This window comes from Myotis brandtii, unplaced genomic scaffold (genome assembly GCF_000412655.1).
Source record: "Myotis brandtii unplaced genomic scaffold, ASM41265v1 scaffold513, whole genome shotgun sequence".
NCBI lineage: Eukaryota > Metazoa > Chordata > Mammalia > Chiroptera > Vespertilionidae > Myotis > Myotis brandtii.
This window is the reverse complement of record NW_005369552.1, coordinates 3,687,133-3,699,522: the sequence shown is the minus strand read 5'-3', so window position 1 is coordinate 3,699,522 and position 12,390 is coordinate 3,687,133. Positions and strand designations below refer to the sequence as shown.

Here is a 12,390-nt window from a genome sequence, read left to right as displayed (position 1 = left end):
GGAAAGAAATATTGATATGAGAGAGAAACATCAATCAGTTGCCTCCTTCATGCACCCTGACCAGGAATCAAACCCACAACCTGGGAATGTGCCCTGACAAGAATTGAACTGGTAACCTTTTGGTGCAAAGGACGATGTTCAACCAATGAGACATACCAGCCAGGGCAACAACAGTAATAACCCATGAAGGTAGACTTCTCCGAGCATGTATGTGCCCTCCCTTAGTCTCACAATTTATTTTTTGTTTGTTTGTTTTAATTTTTATTGAATATATTGGGATAACATTGGTTAATAAAATTATACAGGTTTCACATGTATAATCTATCACCTATATCACAATTAATTATTCACCTTATTTTGCAGGTGAGTACTATTAATAAGGAAGCACAGAGGGGTTGAGTGATGAGTCTGAGGGGACTAGTAAGTGATGAGGCAGAAGAACTTTCCACTCTACCACATACTACCTCTGGCTGAAAACCTATTTAAGATCCATTAATTATAACACTCAACAAAATAAAAAAAAATCCAATAAATTCTTACTTGTTTAAAAGTGGAATACTAAGGGCCCAGCCAGCAGCAAAGTCTGGGTATTTAAAAATTGTAGGATTTTCAGAAAAGGCATAATGGTGAATTATTGTAGATTCTTCATCATGTAATGCTTTTCCTAAAAACCAGTCCTGTTAAATAAAGATATAAAATGTCATTAAAAAAAATGCATGTCACATCAAAAACAAAGTCTTATAAGTAGTTTTAGCTAATTAAATATTTGAGGTAATAAAGAATTAGCACAGATTATATATTTTTTAATTTTCTTAACAAAAATATAACTAATATTCATGACAGTTAACAGAGCATAATTTGTGTCTATAAAGAGAGTAATTTAATATATCATCAGGATAAATAAAATCTAGTCATTATACCATAACTATATAAGTAGTATTTTATAAAATATTCTGTATCAAAACATTATTAAGGCAAAGTAAACAGTTTACCCTACACCCCACGGAAGTTTGCAAAGAATTTGAAAAATTCCTTCCTGAATCAGTGCCTATTTTATTCATTTATTCATTCATTCACTCCATTAACATATATTATTAGTTATTATCAATTACCATTTAACTTTGATTCCACATCAGACAGGAAGATAGCTTACACGATAGTGGGAAGACAGAAAATAAGGGAATAAAGTGAGTTCAGATAGTGACTGCAATGTGCTATGATGAAAATGTACACAGTGACTAGGGGACTATCCTGGAAGGAGGTGACAATTGAACTAAAGAGCAAGTACTATCAAGGAGCTAGCTATGCACAAATCTGGGGAATAAAAGTCAAGGCAGTTAATACGAAGTCTCTCAGGTGGGAAAGAGCTTGATACATTTGATGAAAGAAGGAAATCTAGTGCGGCTAGAATATACTGGGAGTGAAGAAACAAGGTATAAGAGAAAGGCAGAAGATAGATAAGAGTGGGTTTTACATGCCAGTGGAATGTAACATAGACTTTATTCTAAATGCCGTGGAAGACTCCCACTTCTGGCCACAACAGAACAGCCTGGCTCAGGCCTACTCCCACACTGATGACAAGTATAAAAGCTGAAGAAATTACTTTAAAAAAAATTGATTGAGAGCGTCAGAAAACAACAAAGACAGTAAGGGCTAATAACCCAGAGAAAAGGTGTGCCCATCCATGGAAACCCCATACCCATCTCCTTTTACTCTCAGGAATTTACTGATTCCCAGAGCAGAGAGGAACACACCACAGAAAGCAGCAGCTGAGGACTCTGCAACCTCACTAGACTAAAACAGAGGCTGGAGCTGGAGATGGCCGAAAAGGTAGGATTTAAGAGGATCCCAGTGAAGTGAGCCCAAAATTCCATATGTAATCTTCCTTCAATATCAAAGCCAAAGGAAAAATCAAGAAGTGGAAAACAACAGTGGAGAGGCTAAAAAGCTGAGCACTGACTTCGGCAGTGATGGAGGGGAGCCCCAAGCTGAAGTACAGGGTCTGCCAGGGGAGAGGGGTCTAAGAGTAAGGACATAGACATGGCCAAACAAGGTCTACAACCTAGAATATTAATTTTCCTGCAGGATGGGTTATCATCCACAGACTCTTTAATTTTTCTGTTGTTTAGTGAAAAATGACCAGGCATGACAAGCAACAAGACCCCACCAAAAACAAAAGGAAAACAAAAAACAGAAACCCACAGATAAATCAGATTTTGCAGTTATCAAAAACATAAGTATGACTTACATATTCAATGAAATAGATGAAAAGATGAAAAATTTTACCAAAGAACTAGAATATATAAACAAGAGTCAAATGGACATTCCCAAACCGAATAATACAGTAACTGAAGTTAGGAATTCAAGAGGATATTAGACACAAGAGAAGGGAGGATTAGTGACATCTAAGGCAAGTCAGTAAAAAATATCCAGATTGATATACAAAAAAAAAAAGAAAGAAATCAAAAGCAGGAAAGTATAAAAAAGAGCATAAGAGTAATATGGGACACCGTGAAAAGATCTAAAATAAATGAAAAATAAAATAGAAGGAGAAAAAGAATGAAACGGAATCAATTTTTGTAAAAATACAGTCTTAGAATCTTCTAAAACTGACAAAAGTCATCAAGCCATAGATTCAAGAAGCTCTATAAACTCCAATCAAGACAAATACAAAAAGGCCCATAGGGGTGCATATATCCTTTCTAATTGGTGTTTCTAATTTCTTGGAATATATTCCTAGAAGTGGGATCACGGGGTCAAATGGGAGTTCCATTTTTAGTTTTTTGAGGAAACTCCATACTGTTCTCCACAGTGGCTGCACCAGTTTGCATTCCCACCAGCAGTGCACGAGGGTTCCTTTTTCTCCACATCCTCACCAGCACTTGTCATTTGTTGATTTGTTGATGATAGCCATTCTGACAGGTGTGAGATGGTACTGCATTGTCGTTTTAATTTGCATCTCTTGGATGATTATTAACTTTGAGCTTGTTTTCGTATGTCTCTTGGCCTTCCTTAGGTCCTCTTTCGAAAAGTATCTATTTAGATTCATTGACCATTTTTTTCTCCACATCCTCACCAGCACTTGTCATTTGTTGATTTGTTGATGATAGCCATTCTGACAGGTGTGAGATGGTACTGCATTGTCGTTTTAATTTGCATCTCTTGGATGATTATTAACTTTGAGCTTGTTTTCGTATGTCTCTTGGCCTTCCTTAGGTCCTCTTTCGAAAAGTATCTATTTAGATTCATTGACCATTTTTTTATTGGGTTGTTTATCTTTCTTTTATTAAGTTGTATGATTTCCCTGTAAATGTTGGAGACCCTTTTATTTAATGATGTTTACTTTGAATTTATATTAGTTCACACAAACACTCCATCCATGCTTTTGTTCCGGCCCTCCGGTCCAGTTTAAGAACCCATTGTGGCCCTCGAGTCAAAAAGTTTGCCCACCCCTGGCTAGCCACTGCTATTTTCTTGTTCTGGAAAGAATCACTTGAGTGGCTCCTACTAGGTGTAAGGCAAGTAGGCATCCCTTACTCCATGAGGACCTCCCCCAATCTTATTTTTCAGTTTGGCCAAGAGTTGGGATCTAACAGACAGGTGTGGTCTTTCCAACAACCACTGGAAGTTTGAGGTTGCTGATGAGGGAGTGGGAAGATTTGCGGAGGGCTAAAGAGCCTTCTTGAGAGGACGGGGATAAGAATGCAAAGGTATTACAGCATCCGTGATGGGTTGAGGTGGCTCTGATGGAAATGTGCTGGCAGAAAAGGACAGTGGCACCATATTGGGTACAGGAAAGGGCGTGGGGGTGAGCAGGGACTCACAGAGGGTGAAGGTGGGAGGGGGTGCTGGAGTGGTGACGGGTGTAGAGACTGATGAATTTGGCAGTTGAAATGTCTAGCTTGTCCTCAGTGTGGTGGTCACAGTGGCAGCTGCAGAATTCCTTTGTTGGAGGAGTTTAGGGGACTTGACATGAAGCTGTGTTTTAAAGTAAGACATTTGTTTTCCTGATCCAGAGACAGAGAAGCATCGATCAGATGCTCAAACCTCAGAGGGAAGGTAAGGGAGGGTGGGGGTAAGGGGGAGAGATCAACCAAAGGACTTATATGCAAGCATACAGGCCTAACCAATGGATACAGACAACAGGTGGGTGAGGGCATGAGTGGGGAGGGGGAACGTGGAGATAAGGACACATATGTAATAACTTAATCAATTAAAAAAATACAAAAAGGCCCTGGCCAGGTAGCTCAGTTGGTTAGAGCATCCTCCTGATACTCCGAGATTGCAGGTTGGATCATCAACCGATGAATGCATAAATAAGCAGAACAACAAATCAATGTCTCTCTCTCTCTCTCTCTCTCTCTCATCAATAAATAAAATAATTAAAATTTAAAAAGACAAAAACAAAGAAAACTACACATAGTTATATGTTGGTTGAAAGACCATATATAGAAAATCTTAAAAGTAGTTGGGAAGGATATACACATTTCTTTCAAAGGAATAAAAATAAGACATACAGCAGACATTTAAACAGAAAAAAATAGAATCTGAAAGACAGTATAATAATATCTTTACAGTAATAGGAGACTTTGGCCAACCAAAAATGCTGTATCTAGTGAAACTATCTCCGATGGAAGGGGAAACCACTGGAAGTTTTCAAGCAGGTAAATGATTATCAACTGAATTATAGAGAGGCTAGAGCAGGGGTGGGCAAACTTTTTGACTCGAGGGCCACAATGGGTTCTTAAACTGGACCGGAGGGCCGGAACAAAAGCATGGATGGAGTGTTTGTGTGAACTAATATAAATTCAAAGTAAACATCATTACATAAAAGGGTACGGTCTTTTTTTTTTTTAGTTTTATTCATTTCAAACGGGCCGGATCCGGCCTGCGGGCCGTAGTTTGCCCACGGCTGGGCTAGAGTATTAGCATGGCAAGAGCAGAAACAAGGAGATGAGTGAGGAAGCTCTAATAATGGTCAAGGCAAGAGATGATGAAAGCATGGACCAGAGTGGTAGTATTAAATATGGAGAGAGGATGAATGAGAGGTGCATTTTGGAGGTAGAGTCAACTGAACATGCCAACATGGGATTGAGGGAAAAAGAGGAATCAATCATGATGCTAGGTTTTTCATATGACAACTGGGTAGATGGTAATGCCATTTCTGAGATGAGAAAGACTAAAGATGGAAGGGGTTTAAAGGGTCATTAAGAGTTCAATTTTGAACATATTAAATTTGAGGTTCCCATTAGACAAATAAGTGGAGGCATTAATTAGGCAGTTTGATATACAAGTAAGGAGCACATGGCTCACTCCCTTGGTTTCTTCACCCTCTGCTCAAATGTGACCTGATCAGTGAGATATTCCCTGGACACCCTACATCAGGGGTCCTCAAACTACGGCCCGCGGGCCACATGCAAATACAAATATTGTATTTGTTCCCGTTTTGTTTTTTTACCTCAAAATAAGATATGTGCAGTGTGCATAGGAATTTGTTCATAGTTTTTTTTTAAACTATAGTCCGGCCCTCCAACGGTCTGAGGGACAGTGAACTGGCCCCCTGTTTAAAAAGTTTGAGGACCCCTGCCCTACCTAGAATAAGCCCACCTCTAATCTATCCTTTATCCCTCCTATTCTGCTTTATTTTCTCCATAGCACCAATGGTCATCTTACACATTATTTGCATTTTTGCTTATTGTTTATCTTTCCTGCATCAAGAATAACCCCTGCCGCCCTAACCCGTTTGGCTCAGTGGATAAAGTGTCGGCCTGTGGACTGAAGGGTCCCAGGTTCGATTCCGGTCAAGGGCATGTACCTTGGTTGCAGGCACATCCCGAGTAGGGGGTGTGCAAGAGGCAGCTGATCAATGTTTCTCTCTCATCGATGTTTCTAGCTCTCTATCCCTCTCCCTTCCTCTCTGTAAGAAAATCAATAAAATATATTTTTTTAAAAAAAAGAATAACCCCTGCCTGTGGGCAGAGCTCTTGTTCATTCTGCTCACTGCTATGTTCTCAGAACACCTAACATGTACTAGGTGCTCACTAGTTTTTTGTTCAAAGCAAGCCCAGGACAGCTTTATAAGGCAACCACCCCTATAAAAAGAAACTAAAGCATATAATTTAAACCAAGTAGCCTAAGTTCTAATAATTTTACATATTACATATTTTCTCTTTCCAACCATCATCACCTCACTCCCTATCCTAATCTGAACATAAAAGCAGGAGGGATACAGTACTATATTTTAAGAGCCCCTTTCAGTTGTGGTTGTGTCACAAATACCTTCAGAGTCTTAGTGTTGGTCAATTCAGCAACGGGTCATAAATGAACATAACCTGTATGTTTACGTTCACAGTTCCACCTGATGTTTTTCTTCTTGATACTTTATAAAGATATTAAGTCATCACTGAGCAACAGGTAATGCATATATGCATATAAGATCTTTGATTAATCTCTTCCTGCCCACTCCCACCTTCCCTCTGAGATTTATCAGTCTGTTCCATGTTTCCATGCCTCCGATTCTATTTTATTCATCAGTTTATTTTGTCCATTAGATTCCTTGTTCATTTATTTTGATTTTTAGATAATTATTGAAAGATATGTATTTACTGCTATTTTATTGCTCATAATTTTTTCTTCCTCTTCACCCTCTCCCTCCCTCCTCCTCTTCTCCTCCTCCTCCTCCTCCTCCTTCTTCTTCTTCTTCTACTTCTTCTTCTTCTCCTTCTTCTTCTTCTTCTTCTTCTTCTTCTTCTTCTTCTTCTTCTTCTTCTTCTTCTTCTTCTTCTTCTTCTTCTTCTTCTTCTTCTTCTTCTTCTTCTTCTTCTTCTTCTTCTTCTTCTTCTTCTTCTTCTTCTTCTTCTTCTTCTTCTTCTTCTTCTTCTTCTTCTTCTTCTTCTTCTTCTTCTTCTTCTTCTTCTTCTTCTTCTTCTTCTTCTTCTTCTTCTTCTTCTTCTTCTTCTTCTTCTTCTTCAAGTTTCTGTTGAGAAATCAGCTGACAGTCGTATGGGTATTCCCTTGTAGGTAACTAACTGTTTTTCTCTTGCTGCTTTTAAGATTCTCTCTTTGTCTTTAACCCTTGGCATTTTAATTATGATGTGTCTTGGTGTGGACCTCTTTGGATTCCTCTTGTTTGGGACTCTCTGAACTTCCTGGACTTATACATCTATTTCTTCCACTAGATAGGGGAAGTTTTCTGTCATTAGTTCTTCAAATAGGTTTTCAATATCTTGTTCTCTCTCTTCTCTTTCTGGCACCTCCATAATGCGAATGTTGTTATCCCAGAGGCTGAAGTTGTCCCAGAGGCTCCCTACACTATCCTCAAAATTTTGAAATCTTTTTTCTTTTTGCTCTTCTGATTGGGTGTTTTTTGCTTCCACATATTCCAAATAGTTGATTTGATTCTTGGAATTTCTACTCTACTGTTGAATCCCTGTAAATTATTCTTTACTTCAGTTAGTGTATGCTTAATTTCTGACTGGTCCTTTTTCATGTCTTTGAAATTCTCACTAAGATCCTTGAAAGTCTCCTTAAGTCCCTTGAAATGCATTAAGTCCCTTGAAGCTCCTTGAGTAACCTTATAACCATGGTATTGAACTCTGTATCCAGTAGTTTGCTTTCTTCCATTTCTTTCATTTGTAATATGTTTCTTAGTCTCCACATTTTAGCTACTTCCCTGTATTTGTTTCTCTGTGCTAGATAGAGCTGTTATGTCTCCTGGAATTGGTAGAGTGGCCTTGTGTATTACGTGTCCTGTAAGGTCCAGTGGCTCAGTCCCCCTAGTCACCTATGCTGGGCACTCTAGGTGTACCTCTGTATGGGCTGTGTGCACAGTCTTGTTGTAGTTGAGCCTTGATTGCTGTTGGCATCACTGGGAGGAATTGACCTCTAGACCAACTGGCTGTGAGGACCAGCTGTGTCTACAAAGGAAGAGCTGCTATGCAGGAGACACCCCTATCGAGCAGGACTTGCTTCAGTGGGGCTTTGGTGCTCACTGAGTCTGCCTCTTGAATGGTCTGAAGCTGTTCACTGGGCACACTGGTTCTGGGGCCTCCTGGGAGGTACAAAGTCAGTCACTGCCTGGGGCCAGAGAGATCTGCAGATGGCTGCTACTTGTACTGGGCTAGGAGGTGCCCAGACAAGGCCTAGCTGTGAAGGAAGGCAGGCTGGTGCTAGTCCAGATCTTGGGTCTTTTACGTGGGGCTTTGGTGCTCACTGAGTCTGCCTCTTGAATGGTCTGAAGCTGTTCACTGGGCACACTGGTTCTGGGGCCTCCTGGGAGGTACAAAGTCAGTCACTGCCTGGGGCCAGAGAGATCTGCAGATGGCTGCTACTCGTACTGGGCTAGGAGGTGCCCAGACAAGGCCTAGCTGTGAAGGAAGGCAGGCTGGTGCTAGTCCAGATCTTGGGTCTTTTACTGATAGGTTTGGGGCATGCTGACTCCAGCTGCTGCTTGTTTAAAGGATAGAGCATTCATATGGAAAGGCAGCTGCAAACACTTGGGTGGGGCTGAAGTTTGATGGGATGGGGTCTCAGGGAATCACCAGGGTAGAAGGAATAGTGTGGGCCACGCAAATGAAAACTCAGATATGGCTGCCAGTCAGTAAGCTCTGTGATGGGAGAGGTCCCAGCACAGAAATAATGACCCCAGCGAGCACCCCTGCCTGGGAGAAAGCTGCCCCCAAGCTCCTTCCCTGATGTCTGACAGTCCAGTTCCTCCCCGTATGTCCCTGGATTCCCCCAAAGCCGCTGCCCAGTGCCGGAGCTCAGAGGAAGCAAGACTGTGTAAGTTTTGCACAGGCCCTTTAAGAGGAACACCTGGGATTTCAGCAGTCTCCGTGTCACTCAGCCACAATCCCCACTGGTTTTTACAGCCTGAAGTTACAGGAACTTCTCTTCTGGAACCCTGGGCTAGGGGTCTGGTGTGCAGCTGGGACCCCTTGCTCCTCATGGGAGGCCTTGGAAATATCCTTCCCAATTAAAAAAGTTCCACATGTGGGTGCCGGACCAGCTGGTTCCATGCCTCTGCCCCTCCTACCAGTGCTTTCTTCTTTATTTCTTTATCCTTGATGTTTCTATATATCTTTCACTTCCTCTCTGAAATCAATAAAAACATATTTAAAAAAAATAATAGCCCTGACCAGTTTGGCTCAGTGGCTAGAGCATCAGCCTGCAGACTAAAGGGTCCCAGGTTCGATTCCGGTCAAGGGCATGTACCTTGGTTGCGGGCACATCCCCAGTAGGGGGTGTGCAGGAGGCAGCTGATTGATGTTTCTCTCTCATGGATGTTTCTCACTTTCTATCCCTTCTCTTGTGTTGTATAAATTTGCTGTTTCCTATAATTATTATGTTTTAACTTCAGTACTTATATTTTTCACTTCACATGCCCCCTATATTTTCATCATATCACCATATTTTTTCTTGTGTTTTTGTTACTTCCCTTGTCTTTAATCAAATAAAATATATATTTTTAAAAATAATAATAATAAAAGGGAAAAGACAGAAGAAAAGGTTAATAACACAGATGAAAATACAAGAAAAAAGTTTAAGCAAATAAAATTAAAGGAAAAATCCAAGACCAATCAGCCAAAGAAGAGGAAACAACCAGTGTTGGCTCTGAAATCTGAGGATGAAGATAATGCTATAAGGAAAAAAGGCGATTGAGTTTGGATATAAACAAACTTCCTCGAGATAAATTTGGAAAAGTTGTTCATATAATACAATCAAGAGACCCTTCACTGAGAAATTCCAACCCTGATGAGACAGAGATAGACTTTGAAACACTGCAAACAATAACACTGAGATAGCTAGAAAAATATGTTGCTGCATGTCTAAGAAAAAGACCCCTAAAACCTCACGGTAAGGAAATAATGAAGTTTAATGAAAAACTTCATTCACAGAAAAAAATAGGAGTTGGAAAAGCGATTACTGGATGTCAATAATGAGTTAAATTCCAGAAAATGTCAACCAAAATCTGAGAAAACTCCATCATCCAAGACTATTGTTGAAATTTGTTCCCAAATGAGTGAAAGCAGCAGCAGTTCGTCAGAGTCTGAAAGTAGTAGCAGTGATTCCGAATCAGAAATGTTACCTAAATTTACTGAAGTGAAACAGAATGATTCTCCTTCTAAAGAGAAAGTAAAATACAATCTTCTATGGAAGATACAACCTCTTACTCTATTGCCCTTTTTCATCAGACTACACATTCAAGTGGAACACCACCAAATCACCACAAGTTAGCATTTAATAATCAAGAATTACAACATATACAGAGTGTAAAAAGCATTTCACCTTTATAAATCCTGCCTCCCTCAGGTGATTTGAAAAATCACTTGAATGGCCTAACTGTGATGCATCAGCCTGGTGATGACAATGGTTTTCGAGTCTGAATGTCAAGTTTCTGTACAGAAGGATATACAAATCAAAAATGCAGACTCTCAGAAAAGTTAGGAAAACCAGTCAAAATGTCAGGTTTCCTCAGGTGAGCTCTTCAACCAATTTAGAAAAGCAGCAATAGAAAAGGAAGTAAACCCTTGAACACAGGAACTAATACAGAAACATCTGGAACAAAATACAAAGGAAGCAAAAGTATTTCAAGAAAATCAGAGGCACCCTGGATTCACTCTAGAATATTTTTCAAATAAGATGCAAAATAAGTGCCTTGGAGATGAGAAAAAAGAACATCAGCAGTCATTGGTAGCTCAAGAGAACGGTAAACTTTGACTTCTCAAAGACTATAATTTAGAGCAAGGGAGAGAGAGCAAGAGTGGATGAGGAGAGAAGCAATGGCTAGTGCCATTAATCTGACTCTTCAACATAAAATTATGACAATGTTTAAAAACAACTTTGATTAAAACTCAGTTTTTGAATTAACCATCAACTTAAAATGAATGAAATAAAAGATTAAGATGCATATGGCAAAATGATTGCTTTCTGACACCAAGATACCAATCATAGTGTTGTATTTTGACTGCTCTAAAGTGATTAAACAATTTTCACATTTCTTAATAAGTATATGTTCATTTTTAAATGACATAATTACAGGAAATTTTATAATATTGGATCACTAAAAATTGAATTAATTCCCAGATGTTATTCATTTTATAAATAATTATCTGCTATGTATTATAGGCCTTGTCTTAGCAATGAAAATCCAAAAGAGATAGTCACTGCTTGTTTAAAAACTAATATGTAAAGTTGTATCAAAAACATAGTTCCAGAAGGCAGAGGAGGGAGTGTGAGTGGGAAGAGATCAACTGAAAAACTTGTATGCATATATGCATAACCCATGGACACAGACAATAGGCTGGTGAAGGCCTGGGGTGGGAGGAGGGGTGGGCTAGAAGAGTTCAATGGGGGAAAAGGGCACATATGTAATACTTTCAAAAATAAAGATTAAAATAAAAAGACACAGATCCTGTTGAGTTTTTAACTTTTAAAACAAGTATTTGTCTGCCTTCAAAAATATTTAGAACATCTAAGAAATAACAGTTGGTTTCTTTGAGTGTCAGGTTATGTAAGATTTTCTACTGATTATATATTCAAAATTTATATTGATTAATTCAAAGAAAATATTACCTATGGTTTGAAAGATGTTAAACTTGAGGCAAAATAACTAATAGTAAGTATTAATTATGTATATAAGTCTCTATAGGAACTTATACAGCACTTCTTAACACGTATGTGTGATAGCAATGGATGTTTAAATCTTAATTATAGTAAAGTTCTTTATTTAAATCTGTAAAATATTTTTCTTTCATTATTCTCAGGTTGCTATTCTGTACAAATCATGTGTATCCGCTCCATGTATTTGAAAATTTTGGACTCTAGAAGTGTAATACGATTCAGGCACTATTCTGATACCTCTAAAGTAAAAATTAAAAATGTGTATGTATTATAGAGAGAAAGGAAAAAGAAAAATATGCCAATTTAAACATTCAATAATAGGAATTGCTTGTGGCACATTTATAAGATAAAATTGTAAATAGACATTAAAAATTATAATTACTGTCAACAAACTGTAGTAGAATAACGCAAAAAATTAAAAAGTCAAGACATCTCAGCAAATGCACACTTATATTAAAGGCATACAGTGGGAAAAAGAAAGACTTCATCAAGATATGGAAATTTATAGAAATAACCTGTAAAGGCAATTTAACAAGGATTAATTATTTTAATAAAGATCAAATTTTCCATTTAAAATATTGTACAACAGCATAAATTTGCATTAGTAAGAATGACAGGAAGATATTGAAGGGAAAAATGTCAGAATAAAATAAAATAACTGATACTCTACCACATTACATCTTATTATTTTTGTGTAGTTTATTTGTGTCAACAGCCAAGCCAGACTTGCTTTATACTTTTATTTCTAAAATGTCAAATAGTAGAGCG

At 38.5% G+C, this 12,390-nt stretch overlaps 1 protein-coding gene across 1 annotated transcript in view; it reads right to left on the bottom strand.

The window, feature by feature from the left end:
* The window catches only part of B3GLCT (beta 3-glucosyltransferase), a 120,810-nt gene that overhangs the window by 57,620 nt on the left and 50,800 nt on the right, over positions 1 to 12,390 (bottom strand). Inside the window, exon 6 of the mRNA XM_014548535.1 lies at positions 541 to 677. Within this exon, the coding sequence (XP_014404021.1) occupies positions 541 to 677 (137 nt within the window). The remainder of the gene's footprint in view (positions 1 to 540; positions 678 to 12,390) is intronic.